Below are 23,336 nucleotides of genomic sequence, written 5' to 3' on the forward strand. Positions count from 1 at the left end.
TGTCATGCCCCAAATGTCATGCCAGGGGTATATTGTGAGCCAAACCCAGTAGGAATATCCTGTAACACTGGGGGACCACCAGCTCACAGCCTGCTCCAGTACCAAGAGCCATAGCCTCACAATAAAGGAGATCATTCTACCAGTAGATTAGGTGATCCCCAAAGGTTTCACCTGCTGCATGGGCTAAGGCCTGATGCCTCAAACCCTCAAGAATGTAACACTCTTACTGAGCTTGGCAGAATTCTTCCCTGCTGGGCCCACCTTCAACCTGGCAGCTGGCGAGCTCATGTAGGGCAGCAGTGTCTTTTTCATTTGGCTTGGGGCTTTCTCTGCAGGGACCCTGTCAACCTTCACTGTGGGAACTTCAGGGGCTGATTTCCCAAGCTGTGTGGGCTGGCAGTTGTGTGGGCCTATGTTCCAGCCTCCAGACTCCCTTCACTCCCTTACCGGGGACCCATGGAACGTGTGATCATACAGATCCACACTGGAAATCCCAGCATCTCCAAGTGAGAGCTAAGCTCTACCTCTATCAGGGGACTGTGCTTGAGCTTGGCAGGGCTCAAAGCAACTTTCAGAGAACTTTAGACCAAATCCCCCTACTCAAAAGGAATCTGAGCCACCAGAGTGGCTCTCGTGATTGTCAGTGACTATGACTTGCCGGAATGTGATTATTGTCTTATGATCAAAGAACCCCTTTTCTTAGGATCAGACTGAAACTGGTTACCACTTTTCCCTTGAGAATTATTTTGGGGGATTTTGAGAACTTCCTGTTTTAACTTTTTCTCCCCTCTCTTTCATCTGTCGGGAACCCTGACCACCTTTGTAGGTGACCACTCAGATACCTTTTTGGACCCTCTAGTGCTAGCCCAGAGGACCGCTTCCTCTGCAAGCTTCCTGGGGGCAGTCAGCTTACTGTCAACTAGGTGCTGGTGCAACTCTGTAAAACAAGTGCTGAGCATGTGCTCTTTCATGATTAATTTGTACAACCCAACGTAACCATTAACTTTGCTGCCCCTCTACCAGTCATTCAGTGCCTTAGTGGAGTAATCATCAAGATCTACTCAGGATTGGTTGGGAAGCTTCTGTCTGTCAATGAATCTTTGACAATACTTCTTAGGGGTCAGCTCAAATTTGGCATGTATGATAGTTTTCATGGAAGTGTACTTAGTTTGGTCTCCAACATCTAATTTTAGAAGTGTGTCCCTCCCCACAGTAGGCATGTGTTTCTACAGACCACACCCCCGGTGCTCTGAAGGAACCTTGTGAACCCTCAGTGTAACTTCATAAGCAGAAAACGACTTATCAATGTAATCTCCCACTATATAAATGGCCACCAAATCTTTGGGTATAACAACCCTTTTGTCTCTATCAGGACTGCAGCAATCTACCTGTCTGTTCTTTATTCCAGTTTCACACTCAGTTCAAGAGCCAGTAAAAAAATATTTTCTGCTAAGTCCCTTTCCGCCTCCATCTTTAATTTGGTCATCTGCAGCTTCAATTCTCTCTCCTCCCTGCTCTCCCTCACCTCCTCTGGGGATAGGCCTTGAGAGGAAACACTGCTTCCTGCTTTTCCAGGGTGTCAAATTCATGGGTTCCCATCAGCAGCTGCAGGTGGGTTCTCAGAAGAGCCTTATTCAGGCTCTCCCAATCTATCATTCTCCTTGGAGATGTCTTCTGCCCAGGTCTTCAATGCCTTTTGAAATTCCACCTTCTTGATGGCATCCTTGGCAGGAACTCCCATCTCCTTCCAAAAGTCTTTAAGAGGAGCCACTGTGTAGATTTTCAAGTTAGCCAGCTCAAATTCCATGATTCCAGTTGTAGAACCAACAATCAGACATAGTTTTAAGAAAAAAATAAAAAATGCTAATCAGGGAAAATTAAACATTAAAAATGATCTTGGATGTGGATGATTAGTGTACTCCAAGTTACTGTATGGCACTAGACAAATACGAGTCCTATACCCAAATTTGGGTCGCTGATTGGCAGAGGTATGCACCCTGTCCAAGCAGGAACTGCAATCCTAGTCAGGGTACGTCAGATACACACCATACATTAACCTGTACTCACCCTCTGGTAGCTTGGCACAGAGAAGTCAGGCTTAACGCAAGAGTCAATGAGCAAATGGTTGCACTAGACCAGGTTAAGTCCAAAAGTTTAGGTTGACCACAGTGAAGCATGGATTGGATACAGTCTGATAAGTACAGCTGAAATTTTACCTTTTTAAGAATTGAGCCAAGAGTCCCGTTCGCAGGGAAGAAGTTCGCCAGGAGCAAGGAAAGCATTGCAGGTGGTGACCTGTGAGAGCGAAGAGTTGGCCAGATGTCATGGACGGGTGAGCTGGATCCTTTCGGTTGTGAGAGGCTCATCAAAGCAGGAGTCCAGCAGAGTAGTAGCTCAGCAGAGTGACAGTCTTTGTAGCAGCACAGCAGTCCTTCTTAATAGCAGAGTATTCACAGATCTAAAAGTGTACTGAGTTGGTGGTGTCAGAGGTCCAGTACTTATACCCAGTTGTGCCTTTAAAGTATGGAAGACTTCAAAGAAAGGTCTTTGAAGTGAACACAGGACCTCCCTTCCTGCCCCAGGGGGTATGCAGCCCTTTGTGTGGGATAGGACACTGCCCGTTTAGGTGTAGGTTTCATCTCCTTCCTCCCATCCTGCCCAAGTTAGCCTCTCGGGTTGTTGATGGTCCATCAGTCACACCTAAGCTCCCTTTGTGTGTGGCTGCCCGGAGGGAATGAACGCAGAGGCCCATCTATCACCCCGCCCCAGACATATTGGACACTGGCAATAGGCACCAAATGGCTAAAGTAAGAAAATACCAACTTTCTAAAAGTTTCATTGAAATTTTACATCTGGCTTTTTCATAAGTTGTGATTTTAAATTGTAAGTCCAGAGACACCAAACTTGACAAACATTTCTCTTCCATATTGGAAATTACACTAATAAGATGTAATAAGTTAATTCCAAAGTCATCCTAAGAGAGGAACAGGCCGTGCTGTAGTGAAAAACGACTTTGGGACATGTAAAACTTAAAAGTTATTTTTAAATACCTTGAACCCTGCTCTCTGGTTTATCGAGGGCCTACCTTAGGGGTGACCTATGTATATAAAAATGTAAGGTTTGAGCCTGGCAAAAGGTTTTTTTTGCCAGGTCGACATGGCAGTGTAAAACTACACACACAGGCTCAGCAATGGCAGGCCTGAGACAAGGTTAGATGATTACTTGTGGGGGTGGCACAACCAGTGCACAACCAGTGCTGCAGGCCCACAAGTAGCATTTAATTTACATGCCCTTAGCACATGTAGTGCACTTTACTAGGGACTCATAGGTAAATTAAATATGTAAATTGGGGTTAAGCCAATGTTACCATGATTAGGGTAGAGAGCATTAGCACATTAGCACTTTAACACTGGGTAGCAGTGGTAAAGTGCTCTGAGTCCTAAAGCTAACAAAAATGATGCCTATCATACGTTTACTGGTAATATGTAGTTACCCTGTTACTGAGGGAATGGCTACAATGCCAAGCTACCTGATTAAAATGACTGTCTGGCTGCTGAACCACTCTAAAGTATACTTAATACAACCTGAGTAACTTTAACAGAATATCGGGTAATGGTAATCTGACACTAAAATTTGCGGGGATCATTTGCCCTAAACAATGAATCATACTTATTGCAATCATCCTGTTACTTGCAAAACTAAACATAATAATAGCTATGTAACAACAAGTATTTATGCAGCTCATATACATTTTTCATAAATGGAACTATTCACCAAAAGCAGGCCAATTCCACTTGATCTTTGAGTCTCATAAGTTGCATTGTTGACAGAGTTTGAGTCTATAGGTTTCCTTTTTTTAGTAGGTGACAATGAACATTCTCACTGCAATCTCCAGCTGAGTGCTGGTATTCGAAAATGTAGTTGACTAATATGGAGCCCAACCTCTGCAAAATGTTATACTACTGTAGATATCTTATACTTGTACTATGTATGTTGCACCAGTGGCCATATAATCAAATTTTCACTTTTTGTTCAGCCTTACCAAGTTAGACCTTGAAATATCCCAAGTAAAACCCCTCTGATTTTTTATTTTGTTGCCTATGTATAAATGACTTGCTTCATTTCCTGTTATAAAAACATTGCAATGTGCACAGATTTTAGTAGGTCTTGTTAATTTCTTGTCCTCAGGGATTTCTGGGAGTTTTAATCATCTCGTCTTTCTACTTAAAACTTATTTTTGATTTTCCTTCTCAAATATGTGAACAATGCTTTTCTTCGAAAATCTCCTTGAAATTGTTTTCAGTCAGGAGTAAAGGCCATTGTTTAAAGACTCTCCTTTTAATCTGATTGCTCTCAGTGGAATACATGGATACACACACTATCCTTTTTTACTTTTCAAAATAGTTTTCAGCAACTCAGATCTGGACATAGATGATACCTTGAAGTTTGCTTGACCCTGTTTAGACATACGCTAACCCCTCTGATAAAACCTGTCATTCACCAGATCCATTTGATGTACAAAATCATAATGATGGCTCACTATTCTGATGACTTTCATGTGCTGACTAATTGGTAAATTTTGTTTTAAATTTCTTGAAGAAAACTCAAATAAAGTTAACAAATTGTTATGATTTGCTGTAAATGTGGTTCATATTCTCCCATCGTTTCTCTCAATTTTCACATCCAAAATGTTATTTGATTCTGATCAATATGGCAGATAAAATTTAACCTGGGGTGAAAATTTTAAAAAGATGTGCAGTAAATAAGTCTAGTTAATTGTGAAAGATTTATGTTACACCTGGCTGAGGAAGGAATTCCCCAGCATAAAAAAATAATAAATTATGGAGTAAATTGATTTGAGCGTAGGTGTACAAGATATTGGATTTTGGTGTTTCACAAGCTTTTCTATTGATTTTAACACAAGTCCACTCATTGCTCATTACTTGGCTAATAGACATCAAAGAAAACTATAACAGTCATTTGTAAGTGAATATCAGCTTTGGTGTAATTAACTACTTTTTCCAAGAATACTAAGCACTACAAAAGAGCACATTTGCAAATGTTTCTGTGAAGCAGTAGCTGTTTTCACTCAAAAGCTAAATGTTTATTTTCAGCAAGTAAATAAAAGGGCTGCCTTTATGAAGTTCTGCAGAAATCTCTTCCTTATTGGAGTATCACTAATTTCCTACATAATTGACCATCATTGACTTCAATGCTGTTAGAAAAGCTAATCTCATTATTGTCCCTATAAATTCATAGCAGTCTTACTGGGTACATATATAAGTGGCCTGCCATACTTTATTGACAGGCAACCAACCCTTGACATAAAATGACTCATACAGCCCAGGAGATTTTTCTTCATTCTCATATTACTCACTTCAGATGTTGCATTATGTGAAGAACAGCTGCATAAGAAACTCTGCTGGGGAAGAGGTGTTCTTCGACGCTAATGGAGACTCACCACCATTGATGGATCTGCTCTACTGGCACATGACCTCCAGAGACACCAGCCAGTTTGTGAAAGTGGGCACCTATAATGCCAATCGCCCACCTGGATATAAACTTACCATCAATAACAGTGCTATTTACTGGGGAGGAAAATACCCCCAGGTGAGAATTAGAAGTTACCACCGGTAAAACAATTGAATGTGACGTGGTGAATTTATTTCAGTTTCATAGGACTGAGCTTATAAAATGCCTCATAAAAATATGAGCAGAGAAAGTTAAAAAGCACAAAAATCTTGACATTTATTTCTCTATTTTTATATTTATTTTCTGTTTTCTCTTTTGTTTTTTTCTGTATAGACCAATTTTCTTGAGTTCTTCTTAAACAAGTTTGCAAAGTGTAAAAGTTTCAGTAATTGTCACAGATTTGCCAGAAAACTAATATATTTTCCCCAGTGAAATCAATATGTAGGGATGATGACCATATTAGACTTGGAGGTTTCAAGCTGGTATACAGGTAAATCGGTAATTTGACATTAGGGAGATCTGTTGCACATTAGCATGGGTAAGTCCAGAAAGAAGAGAATGTACAAAGATCAAATTCTTCATTTATTGCCACAATCAAGGTTCTATAGATCATTGCAAACTTCACATGCAGTTAAAAAGGGCACCTGCTATTCTGTTAAGAATCATCACCAATAGTACAGTTGAGAATAAATGTACAGATCTTGCCAATTTAAAAAGTTATTTGTGCACCAAATTTGGAGTTACATGAACAATTACCATCTCTCAGGGTGTACATTGACATTTACTATTACCAAAACATGAATTTACACTCACCAAAAGTGATGGACTTGGCCCGTTCTACAGGAACAACTACAAACTTTTTGCTTTCACCCTCCTGTATTTTGAACCCATTTTTCACTTTTATTACTGTGCACTCTTTGCCATTGCTAATCATTGCTAAAGTGCTTGTGCACTCTCCCTTAAATATGGTTTGATTGGCTTGCATCCAATCTGTACATTTACTTGTAAATCCCTAGTAAAGTGGCAGTACATGTACCCAGGGCAAGTATGTTAAATGCTAGAAGTGGGTCTGCAGCACTGATTATACCATCTACTTAAGTAGCCTTTAAACATGTCCCAGGCCTACAATTGAAGCCTCTGTGTGCAGTTTTAAACGGCCTTCCTTTTTTTATACATGTAAGTCACCTCTAGGGAAGGACCTTCACAGCCCAGAGGGCAGAGTACAGTGTATCTAAAAGGTTGCACATGTACTTTTAAGTTTTACATCTTCTCATTATGAAAAAGTCTTAACTTTATTTATCACTGCTGTGAGGCCTACCTCTGCCTTTGCATAACATTGAGTTGCCATATTACATTTACTAAGTGCTAATGTTTGATTGGGAACAGATAAATACTTCATGTTTGATGTCTGAGAAACTGCAATTAAAATCCTCTTTACTGTTAATGTCGGATTTTAAGTCTCAGTTTTGAAAATGCCACTTTTAGATAGTTAGCATTGTCCTCCCATAACTATTTAGTGACTGCAGTCTGGTGCTGTGTCAGATGTAGTTGGCAGTTGGACAGCCACACAGTAGAGTGATTTAGTGTGCTTGGATCAGCCATACACTGGCACAATGGGTGTCAGAACTGAGCACTGCCCCACTTGCAAGGCTGTACCCTGCAGTCACCCAAAGAACTTGTCACCACTGCATTGTTCCTATAGCCAGCTTGGAGCCAGAGCTGGGGAGGCAGGTAACATCAAGGATACCAAAGGAAACTCTCTAGAAGCACCAGATATAAATATTGGACCCTCAGACTAAACTCTTCATCACACCATTGGACCTGTTGGAAACTCAGAGGAACTTCCGTGCTGCCCTGAAAGAAGAACTCCTACTTTGTTACCCAGCTACCTGTTGCCTTGCTGTCTAGGTGAAGGACTGGACTTGCATCTTGAACCCAGGACCAGCAGCGGTACTCAAAGGACTAGTTGGCTGGCCTTCTGATCAGACCTTCAGGGACAGAAAAGTCTCCAACAAACTTCAACCTAGCACCTGGACTCTATCTGCCCACAAGAGATGCCACCGCAGTCCTGGACCCTGCAAAGTGGTCCTGATGTTGCTCTGCCAGCCCAAACTGTGGTCCAAGAAGAACTGATACAGGGCAACATATCACCTTGCAGTCTGGCATCAGAGCTGCCCCTACCTGATGCAGCCTCAACATAAGACCAAGCAACACTTCCCAAACTGGATTTAAGGTGCTTTGTTCAAAAATCCTAATTTGGTCCCTGTATCCATACCATGCTCCATCCCAGTCAGCCGGAACCTGTGACTTTGTCCTGGTCCAAAGCAATTAGATACTCACAGCTTATGCTTTATGCTTCTCAGTACACTCTTCAATTAAATCTTTAAAATTACGTGTCTCCAGTTCTAATGATTGGATTTTTGGTCTTTTGTGTCAAATATTTAATTACATTTTTCCCTATTTTTTTTATTTTGTGTGGGATTGAGACTTGTGTTGAGTTTTCGCACTAGTGCCAAGCTGCCAAAGGGTTGAGCGCAAGTTAATTTGGGGTTTGCTTTTTTCTCATCCTGAGTAGGGTTTCACCCTCGCCAACCAGTAACCCAACTTCCAACCCACTTATTCAAACACACACTCGATATTATGACATCATTGTGGTTAAATTTTACGTGTGAAATATCTGTTCAAGTGGATAGACAAATAATTCTAAGGCACATTGCCACCTATATCTTGTCAGACACTTGCTTCTGACAAAAGCAGACATATATCTGTATCAATGATGGCACTAGTTAAGGAACAACTTACAAATTTGGTGGGAGCATGGAAAATGGGTTTTCTCCTTAAGTTAAAATATTTCCATGTGATGACGGAAAAAAATGTAAAAAGTATCAAAGTAATTAGCATACGTAATTGTATACCTGTCACTTTTATGTGTGCAAGAATGAATTCAGGTAGGAGGAAAACAGAACTCGGTAATCTGAGTAAAGTACATTTTTGCAGTCTCGACAGAGTGCTCTCGGAATGCCGTCAATATGTCAATAATGTCAGACATTTACTGCAAATTTATCGGATTTATTATCCAACATTTTTGGGAGTTAGACCATAAGTTTTTATAGCCATACTAGATGAAAAAGCAAAGTGAAAGAGATGTTAGAACTTGGACGTGAAATAGTGCAAAACCCACACCTAAAGACCTCATGTAAGAGGAAAAGTCTGTATACGTAGCCAGACTTCACCTGGGAGAAAGCTTTTCTGCAAAGAATTGTTTCCGTGAAAGCATTAAGAAAAAAACTCTCAGACACAGGAAAATGTAGCTGCTATAAGTAGGATCTGCTGGGTGTTTCCACAAATAAGTCTACTTTTAGCAGAAAATTTGACGGTTTCACTAACAAAGGTATGCTTGTAATTGTTATCCGTAACGATATGTATTTCTGCAATTCTCTATACCCACGATTTACTACATACTGACACGGAATACAATTTGTCGATGTATTTTAGCCAGAAATGAAAGATTACAGCCACAGCAGTAAGTGCCACCAATCAAGCAAATGCGATGGCTTCCTCGGTTATTTGTAGGCATAGGCAGGCATCCTAAACTTTGTGGGCATGGTGCTTGTTTTTACCGAATCAGATAACTGCACTTAAATTGTGAAGGTGATTTAGAAATCATGGAAGTGCAACCTCTGTCATTACGCATCTGCCTTTTTTACACACTAATTTGAGCCAAATTATCAATGGTTTTACCTTATTTTTCTGTTTTGCCTTTTTATCACTTGGTTGGTTATGTATCACATGCTTTCCAGCAATACATCAAGCAAATAAACCAAATATACAAAAAATACAAAAATAGATGAATGTTTACTAGCTAATGATGCAAAAGTAACAAGAGGCCAAAACAAGCGATAATAGGAGGCTCCAAGGTTGGTGTATATGCAAAAGAGAAGACGACGTAGCAGAGCATTGTTGGGAAAGAGGAGTGAATAGCCAGAACAGAAGCTGAAGAAATAAGAGGAAAGCATGAATAGAAAAGAAGCAAAACGTTTCTATGGCGATGGACTGAACTGGACCTTGCTGATAGCATAGGTGAGTGAAAGAGATGAAAATTTAGAGTGACAGGAAGGCGAGTGATAGTCTTTGTGAAGTTGCTCCTCATCAGTATGGAAACATGATGTTCTTAGATTCATGTGCCACCTGATTAACGCCTTAATCCTAATCTGAGACTTCTGGATTTTTTTGAATTTCACTGACACCTTCCCTTTTCATTCCTTATTTCACCTGTCTCTGCCTCTTATCAACTACACAGGTCAATATTACACGCAATTCATTTAACTGTCCGGGGCCTTCCTTAATGTTTTACCCGTTGAAACAGCTAGCTGCCGCTTGATAGGCTTTTAACTCTCCGAACCTGAATCTCTTTGGGTACCACCTGTGACTTATTGAACGTCACCGAACCCATATGTTAGAAATGGGGTCTTTGGTTGGCAGTCAGGTTACTCTCTGTCCAAGCAAGGACCCTCACCCTAGTCCGGGTAAAGGAGAATCACCCTCAGTTAACCCCCACTCACCCCCTTGGTGGCTTGGCATGAGCAGGCAAACTTAACTTCAGAAGCAATGTGTAAAGTATTTGTACCAACACACACAGTAACTCAGTGGAAACACTACAAAATGACACCACACAGGTTTAGAAAATAGGAAATATTTATCTAAATAAAACAAGACCAAAACAACAAAAATCCAACATACACAAGTTAAGATATGAATTTTAAAAAGCACAAGAGCCTTAAATCCTTTAGAAAACAGTGAGAACGTTGTTAGCATACAAAAGTACCTGGGTAGCATCAAAATAAATCTGCACGGACGAACGTGCATCGGAAGAGGCCAGCGATGCATTGATTTCTCACCCTCAAGAGAGAACGTGCGTCGTTCCTCCTCCGGTCGGTCGGCGTGCTTCGTTTATTCTTGGCACCTCGGGTCCGGACAGGCTTTGCATTGTTTTTCCGCGCCCAGTGAAGTTGCGTTGAAAATCTGGTCACACGGTATCACAAAACCACGCTACGTGGGGTTTGCATTGTTTCTCCAGCCGCGTTGCATGAATCTTCCAGCTGCGATGCAGACGGAGTGCTGATTTCAGCCACGAAGCCGGCGGCATGTCGTTTTATCGTCCGCAACACGGAGGTGCATCAAAAATGTCCCCGCATAACGGTCTGTGCATGGATTTTCAGTTCTTGGTTGCCAGCTTCACCTCTCAAGGGCCCAGGGACTGGATAGAGCACCATTTGGCAGGGCAGGCGTCTCAGCAGAGAGTCCAGGTGCTGGCAGGGGAAGTCTTTGATGGCTCTGAGACTTCAACAACAGGAGGCAAGCTCAGTTCAAGCCCTTGGAGATTCTTCTTCAAGCAGGAATGCACAGCAAAGTCTATTGTTTGCCCCCTTTCACAGGCAGAAGCAGCAACTGCAGGATAGCCCAACAAAACACAGTCACAGGCAGGGGCAGCACTTCTCTGCAGCTCTTCAGTTCTTCTCCTTGGTAGAGGCTCCTCTCGAATCCAGACGTGATCTTGAAGAAATCTGATTTTCAGGGGTTTTGGGTGCTCTTCTTACACTCCTTTCTGCCTTTGAAGTAGGCAAACTTCAAAGAGAAGTCTCCCTTGTTTGTAAGATCCTGCCTTGCCCAGGCCATGCCATAGATGCACATCAAGGGTATGAGGACTGCATTGTGTGAGGGCAGGCACAGCCCTTTCAGGTGTAAGTGACCACTTCTCCCCTCCCCTCAGCCCAGATGGCCCATCAGGATATGGAGGCTACACCCCAGCTCCCTTCGTGTCACTGTCTAGAGGAGAGGTGTCAACATCCCAACTGTCACACTGACCCAGACAGGGAATCCACAAACAAGCAGAGTTACAGAATGGTTTAAGCAAGAAAATGTCTACTTTCTAAAAGTGACATTTTCAAACACATAATCTATAAACCAACTTCACTAAAAGATGTATTTTTAAATTGTGAGTTCAGAGACCCCAAACTCCACATGTCTATCTGCTCCCAAATGGAATCTGTGCTTTAATAATATTTAAAGACAGCCCCCATGTTAAACTATGAGAGAGATAGGCCTTGCAACAGTGAAAAACGAATTTGCAGTATTTCACTGTGAGGACATGTAGAAACACATAAGCACATGTCCCACCTTTAACATACACTGCACCTACCCATGGGGCTACCTAGGGCCTACCTTTGGGGAGCCTGACATGTATAAACAGGGAAGGTTTAGGCCTGGCAAGTAGGTACATTTGCCAAGTTGAATTGGGAGTTTTAAACTGAACATACAGACACTGCAGTGGCAGGCCTGAGCCATGTTCACAGGGCTGCTTGTGTGTGGCACAATCAGTGCTGCAGGCCCACTAGTAGCATTTGATTTACAGGCCCTGGGCACTTCTAGTGCACTGTACTAGGGACTTACTAGTAAATCAAATATGCCAATCATGGAAAGCCAATTATACATAGCAGTGGTAAAGTGCTGAGTGTATCCAAAAACAGCAAAAACAGAGTCCAGCACACATCAACAACCTAGGAAACCAAGGCAAAAATTTTGGGGGGACCACGCCAAGGATGCCAAGTCTAACACCATCCATTGGCTAGATGTAAACTCCCTCATCTTCTTAAAAGAACCTGTTACTACTTTGTACGACACTCCGAAGCTGCTTGCACCTTTCCAAAAAGTCATATACTTACAGATTTTGCTGTACAAAAATATAAATAGATAAATAAATGAAAGTTTTCTCAGAAATAATGCCAGGAATCTATAGGATAGCAGAAATTCTGTTGCATGCTGAGGACGTCCGTCAAAGCCCTGCAAATGCTTACGGCCACCTAAAACTCTCGGGCCCATATTTATGGGAAAGTGACACAATGCAGTGCAGCAAGTCACCTTGCTGTGCTGTAATGCGTCTCTGGGAAATTGCAGGAAGGTGCAGTATTGAAGGCATGCAGCGCATCCCTACCATTTTCTCCTGGTCTGGCACACAATGTGATGCCTACCACCAATGCAGGCACCCTTTCACCATGGTGCACGGTGCCTGCACTGCATGCAGGATTGTATTTGTGTGGGAAGAGGCATCTCCCTGCATAAAACAGTCCTGGGAGGCTTTTTCCTTTTTCTACGTGTGCTGCAGTATGCAGTACACGTAGAAAAAGAAAATAATGAGGAGAAGAAGTAATATTTCTCTCCGTCCCACCTCCCCTGGGGGGGCGGGTATAAGATTCTGGTGTGGCCCAGGTTTACAAGGCTTGTAAATCTGTGGATGCATCAAAATTCAGAGTTGCATGGTATCATCCACCGCAGTGCTCATGGAATGCCTACCCAGGGCAGAGTAGGGCAACGCAGTCACTTACGCTGCGTTGCGCGAACCAGATTTAAGAGGCCACTCAAAGACACGCAAAATGGCTTTGCATGGATTCATAAATCTGACTTAGATCCTTGCTTCATGTATCTACCACTTTGTGTGATGCAAACATGATGCACGGCTCTTGTAAAAATACCCTTCAGTAGTAGCTCAAGAGCAGGAATGGGCACTGCTTCCTGATTTAAGGATGATATTATTGTAATCGTTTGCCTTTTCAGAAAGATGATGTTCAGCTCTCAAGATTGTCTTCTTGCCAGGCCCTGAGCATTTTTCAGCCCATTCGCAGCTCACTTCAGACTCTCACTAGACACTGCACTGCAATTATGGTTGTCAAGTATATTTACCTAGAGGGATGTATAACATAAATCAAGTGCTGCGAACACTAAGTTTAGACTCAGTCTCTGCCACAGTTTTGGGCTGGCTGGTGTTTTACATAGGAGCAGTGCTATTTTACTAGTGGCAGCGGCTGCCAATCTCAAGGAGAGATAGGGGATGAGGTTGACAGGATGAAATGAATCAAAAATATATTTTAAAAAACCTTACCTGTCCTGCTGCTGCTGTCTGCCGCCTTGCTCCTCTGCTCTTCTGGTGTCACAGCAGTCCTTGGGACACCAGCACAGGCTCCCCATGCAATCCTGACACTGCTCTCATGCTCTAGCTAGCATGAGAGCAGTGCCAGGATTGGTCTGAGGAACTTGGTCTGCTGCTCAGACAGTGCACTGGAGACTGCAGTTTTGCCAACCCGGCTGTGTAACACAGTGACACAGTGTGCAGCTCAAGAATGGCTTGCGTTCTCAGCTGTGATTTACACATATCACATGCTGAAAATACCTCCCACTAGCATGAGTAGTCTACTGACTGTCCAATGAAATATGAAATGCTGCGTCAACCTTGCTAGCATTCACTGGTTTGGCATCCAGGATATAATGTACTCTCCAATAAATGTTTCACCCACAATACTTGCTGACCTGCAGGCAACTGAAAGCAAGATTCACAAATGACTCCTTCCTTGTTTCTATTTTAAATCGCTGCTACAGACAGCATTAACTGTCTGTATGGAGACTAGTTGTTGGAATTAATTCAAATATATAACATGTACAAAAAGAGGGATTTGGGTCATGATTGGATAGTTTAACTTTCAATCTCAGTTGTCTGCAATTGAGTCAATGACTTTTTTCCATATTCTACTTTTTGCCTTAGCCAGGGGCACGGGAAAAATCCGGAACAACTCATCCAGAACCACACCTGCGTTGTTCATGCAAGTGGAACTATGCTTGCCTGAACAGGCAGGCCTTTTTCTCTGCCTTAACCACGCATTGCTGCACAATGCACATGTGTGGTTAAGACAGAGAAAAAGGAAGATTCCTTGGGAGAGGACACGGTCAGGTAAGTGGGACTGGGGCAGGGTTGGGGGTAGCTTTTAGGGGTGAGGCGGGGTGAAGGGGTTGGGTTGGTTAGGTTTTTAATTTTTTTTAAGGGGTGTGGGGGGATCGGTACTATGGTTTTTAGGGCAGGGGTGGGGGTCGGGATTATTTTGTTTTGGGGTTATTTTGTATTTAGGGGGATAGGGGTTTGAGTTTTTAAGGGCGGGGGTCAGGATAATTTTGTATTTGGGGCGAGTGAGGGGTCGGGATTTTGGGGTCAGGTGGGGGGTCGGGTGAGTTTGTATTGGAGGGTTGGGAAAATTATGTTTTCAGGGCAGGTGGGGGGGTGTGTTTTTAGAGGTGGGGGTTGGGGTAATTTTGTATTTACGGGGTGGGGGTTTAGTTTTTAGGTGTGGTCATGGGGGCAGGGGTAATTTTGTATTTAGGGAGGGTGGGAGGCAGGTAATTGGGGGTGGGAGGGTTCAGGATAATTCTGTATTTAGGGCGGGTGTGTTTTTATGGGGGGGTCGGGGTAATTTTGTATTTAGGGTGGGTGGGAGGGTCGGGTTTTTAGGGGGGGTGGGGTTTGGGGTCATTTTGTATTCAGGGTGGGTGGGGGGGTTGGGTTTTTAGGGGCAGGAGTGGGGGAATGGGGTAATTTTGTATTCAGGGCAGCTTGGGGGGTCGGGTTTTTAGGGGCAGGGGAGGAGTGTTGGGGCAATTTTGTATTTAGGTGGGTGGGGGTTATTAGGGGTGGGGGCTGGGATAATTTTGTATTTAAGGCAGGGGGATTTTTAGGGGTGGGGATCGGGATGATTTCATATTTAGGGCGGGTGGGAGGTCGGGGTTTCAGGGTCAGGCGTGGGATGTTGGGGTATTTTTGTGTTCAGGGCAGGCATGGGGGTTGGGTTTTTAGAGGCAGGGGTGGGGGGTCGCGGTAATTTTGTTTTCAGGGGTTGGGGTGGGGGTTGGTTTTAGGGCTTATGGGTGGGTGGAGGGTATCGGGGTAGTTTTTAAAGGTGGGGGTCTGGGTACTTCTGTTCTTAGGGGTGGGGGTCGGGGTAATTTTGTTTTTTGGGGTTGGGTTTTTTATTTTTGGGGGTGGGGGTGGGGGTCGGTTTTAGGGCTCAGGGTGGGTGGGGGTAGTTTTTAAGGGTGGGGGGTGGCATGCGACAACCATGCATGCCGTTTCTACACATGCCTTTACTAGGCATGTCTTTACAACTAAAAATCATTGTAAAGGCATGCGTGGTAAATGTATGCATAGAAACAACGCAGTCGTTGATCCGACCGAGTTGTTCAGGCATGCGTGGTTGCTGCATGCGTGGTTCCATCATACAACCCAGGGGCACTTCGGCCTCACGGTACTCTGACTGGATGAGTTGTATCTTCACACTACAAACTTCAGTAGAGCCTTTTTTGTTTGGTGTTCAGCACTCCATGCAGTGCTTTCTCTCACACTTCCTTTTTCCTCCTTCTCCTCTAGTTCTTTTCACATACCCCACTCTCCGATGCCCCTTACCTGTTTCCATCCTGCTTGACTTTTGAAAACTTGTATTTACTTGTTTATTTATTTAAACTTATGGTGGCACAACAGCTACCTTCTTATACACGGCTGCTTCATTCCTTTTTTTGGCATCATGCACTCTTGTTTTCCACTATTGTTGTATTTTAATATACCGTGCAAACATGGCCGTCTCCAATGTGAGAAAGTTAGTGGTGAACCTCCTGAGTAACAACATATATGCACATGCTTCACGAGGCACGGATGCACATCAGAAGCCATCTTGAAATTGGTTTACTTTCACAAAAAAAACCATGGCGACATTGATGACCGTGTGCACATGCACCTTGATGCCTATGTCTGCAAACGATTGGCAAAAAGAATTGGCAAATGCAGTAGCCAGGCATTTAATAGCTGAGACCTATTAGCTTTGCTGATGCTGTTTTTTGGCAGCGCTGTTTTCTACCTGGCAGCAAGTTGGTATAAAGGATGATTTATAAAAAAAGAAATGAATTCCTGTTGCTTCCATTGAAATACGTAATGACTGTTGTGCCAAATATTCTGCCACATTATGATACCAATGTAAAACATCAATAATTTTTTCACCACCCCCTCTTCTAGGTCCCTTTGTCAGTCTGTAGTAAAAGCTGTGCTCCAGGATACAGAAAATCATTGATTGAAGGACGTCCTCGTTGCTGTTTCTCCTGTGTGCCTTGTCCTGATGGAAGCATCAACAACCAAACAGGTGGGATTTGCTAATTTTCCATCTTAAGATAATAAAGCGATGGAGTGGTATGAAAGATTCATTTGTGAAGGCACTGAATCTGATGCATCTGGCCAGAGCCCTCAACAACAGAATCCGATGGGATCTATAATGGAATAGGCTGGGATAATGAGTGAATCCTATGGAAGTGCTTAAACGTAGAGCACCCCTTATAAATCCACAGGCTTTAGCCAGAACCCCAATCCTGGCAAGCCAAGTGTCTTTCTGTTGTGTTTCACTTTAGAATGAGTCCATGTCTTATTACTAGTCCTCCTGAATGTACAGGATTCACACGCCAACATGATGTACAGAGGTGTTCTTATGTTCCCTTTGGGAATTACCCTTAGCTGAAGCCGTCTCTCCTGTTAATCAATCAATCAGTTGACTTGTAGAGCGAGACATATCACCCATGAGGGTATATATGTGCTCACAGTGTGGAGTCTGAGTTGAAGAGCTAGGTTTTAAGCTCCCTACTGAATTCCTGCAGACCTTTTAAGACACCTATTACATGAATTTCTGAACCCATAGACATGCACCTGCCGACTAAAGTGCACCTCTGAATTTGAAGGCTCATTTTATCTTCAGCATGCAAATTTCTGTCTGAATTGGCATGATCCCTGGGCATTCGTGCAACACAGGTAGCACATTCCCACATTTAATTAGCATGTTATGAAACACTCGTTTACCAATTTCACTATTTTAAGCTATAAAACAACACCCATGTGGAAAGGGTTTTAGCTTTAAGTCCTACATGCACAACTCCTGACAAACTTGGTCAACCTATTTACACGAAGACTAGAATTACTTTTTTTTCTTGTTTCAAAGTAACTTGTTTGTCCTGGGTACGAACAGGTCATTCTTTCACCTGGGTAGAAAAAAGCCACTCTTCCTCCAGAAAGTCGGTAGATCAATTTCTGTCTTTAGAACATTTGTGTCATTAGTCATAATTCAATGGCCATTAAATGAAGACATCTCATAAAACTCGCTTCTTTGTAAAAGTTTCCTCTTTCCATGACAACTTTTCGTTTTATCCAAGCCATGTGTCAGCCACAGACTTGCATCTCAGTCAGTCAATCCACTTCCTAAAATCATTCAATTATTGTTCGAACCTGAGGTCCCATACACTTCAGTTTTGCCCACACGTGTATCTCTTTTCCTTGTGCGTGCTAAGCCCAAAGGTATCCATTCCTCTCTCCACAAAATGATATTTCCCTTTTCTTTATCTCATGCCATGATTTTACTGAAAAGGAAAAGGATACAATTGGAAAGTAAAAGGGTTGTAATTCCAGACGTTTCACTATAACGTCAGAACTGTCCACATTCATAGTCATTTTGAATATTTAGCTCCCAGCTGTTTATTTATAAATCCTAGGCTCTGTTATGAAATTTCGTAATGTTATTAAAGGGTTTATCCAATTCCTTTTATATACTTTGGAATCCTCAATTTATTTAATCAGAAATATTTGCACTTAGTCTGTATTGTTCCAACATATGCTACTGCCAGGGCTTCTGTGATACTGTCATGCCTTTTTATAAAAACATTTTATTGTGGACACTTCAATGACAATTGCATTAGGTACTAATATTAAAAAAGAACATGTGTCAAATAATTGTTATAAAAAAAAAAGTCTTGCCAAAAATTAGCTCCAGTATTCCACCTCCCAGTGCACTGGGCAACAGAGCTGTGGACATATATACACCATCACTCCACTGTTCCGCTCATTGCCCAGCCACAAATGATGAAGGCAAGTTATATTGAGGTAAGAGAAGCTACTCCCCAGTATCAGGTGGGCCACATAAAAAACATTTAAAAAAATCAGATGAAACCCTTGAAATATAGAGCTACGAACTGAAAGCATGGATTAAGAAAATATGGTACCACTACTTAAGTGAGATGCACCATGACCCTCAGGCCATCGACAAGATGCCAAGGGTTACGCCTACCAAGGGAAGAGAGCAATCATTGTGCAGACTATCAGATCAAGAAGTGAAAGAATTCCTTGAGTTGTATCTTCTGTTTAAACTTTGAAGAAATGGCAAAATATCCTCATTTTTCTGGTAGGATTAACTGGCTTCAGGAGACAAAATGTCAGGCATATTCTCGATAATATAGAGAGAATTTCGATACAATTCAATATTCTCTTTCTGCCTGTCTTGCATTATCTGGCTTCCAGAACATCTTTGCATATTATACTCTACCACTGAAGAAATTCCTATGCCAATGAATGATTTTATTAATCACTGTTTGATCTGCCTGAGGATTTTATGGTATTTCTACCATGAAAACCATCCCAGAACAGTCTGCCCCAAGACATATTCATAGCGTTAGGCCAAAAAGTAAGGGCTCTTCGAGGCCGGTGTTAAAAAGGAGAAATGTTCTAATTTCTCGTAACTATTCCAACATTGCACGTGTGTTATGTTGTAAAGGGCTGTAAACAGTATTTTGAACTGAAACTGTATGCTTCCAGTACAAACCCTATGCTAGACATTACACACTGTGGCTCAAGGATATGTTGGTGTTGAACATCTGGCTTGAAGAGAGCAGGAACAGGAGGAGAGAGAAACAGCAACATATCTCAGTCGTGCTGCCATCTCCCTTTCACACAAAGCAGCTCTGCAGCTTTGGTCCCAAATGTACACAATTCCGCTAAAGCATCAAGGTGCATTTACGAAATTATTAACAAGTCAGCCTAATGCACCCTCACTGACTCCTGAGCATATCCACCCAATGCTCTTCCTCCCTCTAGTAGTCCTCAACCCTATACTCGAAGTGTATTTCAGCTGATTTTCTTGCGATTTTCTATAACCTTTCCTCAACCTGTCACTAGTTTCCTTTATTCCTTCTGCCCAATCCTATATACTCTGTTCTACTTGCCCTGCCCTCTCCTGACCTTCTGCCCTCAACCTTCACTTGCCTATTTCCTGATCTTCCAGATCATTTCATTTATTTAACATTTCCCAAAATGCCAGCATTCTCCCTCATGTTCCTCTACCACAATGAACCATATTTTCATCATTGACATGTATGTGTCAAGAGAATCAGTCTTAGAACATAATTATTCTGCATTAATATTGCCTCTTAGATGTTCATTTCTACAATTATATATTGTAACCTTTATTTCCCCTACAGTTGCCCTGTCACTGCCAATAGCATCCCAAGAAACTGGGTGATGTTTTTGAAGTACCACCCTCAAATCCTGAGGCACCCAACACTTTCTTCATCTACAAAAAAAACAATAAAAGAGTTGTGAAGTGAGCCAAGGGAATGAAAATAGACCACAATTTACATGGAGACATCTAGAAATTAACCAATAATAATCGAGCTCAAATTCCTTGAACCATTTTATAGGATCCAGAGAGCTGCACAATGACACAATCCTTAACCTGAGCTTTTTCTGGACTGTCCCTGGTCTAGGATGAAACACAATTGCTTCACTCTAGTGAAACTTGAGCTCATAACCCTGTATAGACGTTTTGAATATGGAGAGAACTGTCCTTTGCTTTCCGAGCAGGGAAGGACTTCTCCTGGAAGCCACAACTCCCAGTTTTTCAACTTTCAAGTGTTGCACAGTAGTGGGCATGTTGCAAACTGGTCTTCACCTCTTTAGCTATGCTTTTTGTAAGTCACAACATGTGGAACAATGCTGGGTGCTGCGTGAATGAGCAGTTGTCCAAAATACCCTCTAGTAGTCTAGAACTGCCCTGCCCATGTTAGACAAAGGGCTGGTCACACCACCACCAAATAGAGTCAGTTTGACCCCTATATTGCACATTTGTTCTGTTTTTGAAACCTGGAAGGTCATTTATTTCCTGACATGGTGCATACCAAGCTGAAAATGAGGGATGGATCCATCTAGAAGGGAGTATGGTATTCAAGCAAGTAGCCATATTGGTTTATTGGTCACAGAAGGTTGCTGATTTGATCGCTTCCATTAAGAACATAAGACATCCTCTTTCTCTTCTTCTGATGAGTGGCATCATGTCGGATGGAAAAGTAATTAATGGATCTTTCACCAGTAATTCTCAAACTTTTACCTACTCAAAGCATTCATTGCAGATAGACCTTGGTAATTCTTGATATCCTGTTCTGGCTGAATTTACACAAGAAAATGATGGTGGTGTAAATGAAAGTTGCACTGCAAACTTTAATAGTAGTGGTGGTAGCAGTGGTGTGGTAGGAGTACTATGGTGCAAGGGGAATAAAAAGAGTGAAACTGATTTCATGTTATATATTCAGATTTTTTAATCTTTGGTGGAGTAACATGGCATAGAGACACATGAAAGACGTGGCAGTTGCACTCTTTTTAAGGTTTCATGCTAGAGCTTGTGATGTCCCACAAACACTTGAAACAGTGGCTGTGAAAAGTAATCTGTAAATTGTTTAACCCCTTGGCTGCTAAGCCTTCTCCCCCTAGAATGATAAGCCCTTTATGGCTAATTGAGGTAGTTCATGTTTAGGCCTTGATAACCTTGTTTTACACATAAGGTATCCATGCCAAATTGCATGCTTTTTTCCAACATCCCTGGGATTCCAAGTGGACCCAAATCAGCAAAAATGTAGCCACAAAAAAGTGCTCTGCAAAAAGTGTCTGGTTCTTTTTCTAAAAATTGCATTGTTGTGGTTTGCACCCTGTAGAGACCACAATCCTAGTGGGAGTAAGGAACAATACAACCTACATTATCCTGTGCTCACCCTCTGGTAACTTGGCACAGAGCAGGCAGGCTTAACTAAGAAGGCAATGTTTAAAATATCTGTGCAGTAACTCATACAGAAAAACATTGAAAACACCACGAAAAGTTCTCCACACCAGTTTAGAAAAATAGATAATGTTTACCAGAATAAAATAGGACCAAAAGGACAAAAATCCAGTATTCACAATTCAACTCTGTAAAACAAATACTGAACAGGTGCTCTCTCAGGATTAAATTGTACAACCCAATATAATCACTGATTTTGCTGCCCTGCACTGAGCCATTCAGTGCCTTATTCGAGTAATCAATGACATCATCCCTGGATTGGTTGAGGAGCTTGTTACTGTCCCTGAATCTTTGACGATTCTTCTCAGGGGTCAGTCCAAATTTGGCAGTCAAAATGGCTTTCATGGGCTTGTCTTTGGTCCCCAGCCTCTAGCGTTAGAAGTGTGTTCCTCCCAAGTGTTGGCATGTCTTTCCAAAGGACCATCCCACCAGTTCTCTTCAGGATCTCATGTACCCTCAGTGCAACTTCGTAAGCACAAAACTACTTATCAATGTCATCTCCCACCACAAAACTGGGCACCAAGTTCTTTGGTATACAAACCTTCTTGTCCCCATCAGGTACTGTACATATGATGCCACTATCATTGCTGGAATCCACCTGTCTGACCTTGAGTTCCAGCTCTTTAAGATTCTGTTCATGAGCCAGACATAATTTCTTTTCTGCTAACACTCTTTCAGCCTCTCTTTCGGCTCTTTCAGCTTGCTTGGCTTCCCTCTCAGCCTCTATTTTTAATCTTGCTAAATGCAGCTGAAATTCTCACTTGTCTCTCATTTCCTTTGTGCTCAGGCCGTGATTTGATACACTGCTTCCTGCCCTCCCTGGAAGCACAAGTTCAGGGGTGTCCCCCTCCACTGCTGCAGGTAGCTCCTCAGAAGAGCCAGTCACAGGCTCCTCCAACATCCAGGGTACGGGACTCTGCTCAGCCCCTCTGCACTTTTTGGAACTCCACCTTCTTGGTGGCTCCTTGGGTAGGTACCCCCATTCCTTTGCAGAAGCTTTTCAACTGTCTAGCACTGTAATCATCCAGCTTAACCAGCTCAAACTCCATGGCTCCACTAACAGAACCAGACAGAGACAGGATGTATAAGATGAATTTAAAATGTGAAGCAGGAAAAAATTGCATAAAAATAAAAATAAATCAAAATGGTCATTAAATGTGGGTAGGTAGTGTACATGTGGCTATTGCACGGCACTGCAGAAACACAAGTCCTAACCCACCTCTGCCACCAATGTTAGAAATTGGGTCTCAGTTGGCAGAGGTATGCACCCTGTCCAAGTATGGGCCCACAGTTCTAGATAGGGTAAGTCACAACACAACCTAAATTATACTGCATTCACCCTCGGATAGCTTTGCACACAGCAGGCAGACTTAACTTAGAAGGCAATGTGTAAAGTATTTGTGCAATAACTCATACAGTAACATAACTCATGCAGTAACACAGTGAAAACATCACAAAATGTACTCCATACCAGTTTAGAAAAATAGATATTTATCTGAATAAAATAAGACCAAAACAACAAAAAACACAAAATGCACAAGTCAAGATATCACCTTTTAAAGGTTTAAATGTCTCAATCCTTAAGAATCAGTGGTTGTATCCTTTAAACACACAGTATCTGGGATATGTCAAAAATTAGAAATCAAAGATGCCTCAGAGGATGAGATGCATCAAAAAGTAAAGCGATGCATCAATTTCTGCGGCACGGCAAAGGAGATGCACCATTTCTTTCGACGCTGCAAGGCGATGCGTCGGTTGCCAGGATCGCAACCTTGGTTCCTCACTGAGATGCAAGGATATTTTGACATCCAGGAACGATGAGTGGAAAACCCAGAATGCGCCGATTAAAGACAACAGGCGATGCATTGATCTGGCAGGCGATGATATGATTTTTCAGCCGCAAAGCAGGAGCTGGGTCAATCCGACAGGCATTGCGTTGATTTTCAGGTGTTGTGTCAATTTTCCAACACACTGAATTTCTTTCTCTTTGATTTAGTCTTTTGTAGCCCTGAAACCTCAAAACAAGAGGCAATCTCCATCCAAGCCCTTGGAGAACCCTTGAGGAGAAAGTCCTAGTCCTTC

At 42.4% G+C, this 23,336-nt stretch overlaps 1 protein-coding gene across 1 annotated transcript in view; it reads left to right on the forward strand.

Annotated features, from left to right (window-relative positions):
- The window catches only part of LOC138262356 (extracellular calcium-sensing receptor-like), a 36,115-nt gene that overhangs the window by 6,610 nt on the left and 6,169 nt on the right, over positions 1-23,336 (forward strand). Inside the window, exons 4-5 of the mRNA XM_069212254.1 lie at positions 5,383-5,610; positions 16,355-16,478. Of these exons, the coding sequence (XP_069068355.1) occupies positions 5,383-5,610; positions 16,355-16,478 (352 nt within the window). The remainder of the gene's footprint in view (positions 1-5,382; positions 5,611-16,354; positions 16,479-23,336) is intronic.

The sequence above is a fragment of the Pleurodeles waltl genome, chromosome 10, assembly GCF_031143425.1.
Source record: "Pleurodeles waltl isolate 20211129_DDA chromosome 10, aPleWal1.hap1.20221129, whole genome shotgun sequence".
Lineage (NCBI taxonomy): Eukaryota > Metazoa > Chordata > Amphibia > Caudata > Salamandridae > Pleurodeles > Pleurodeles waltl.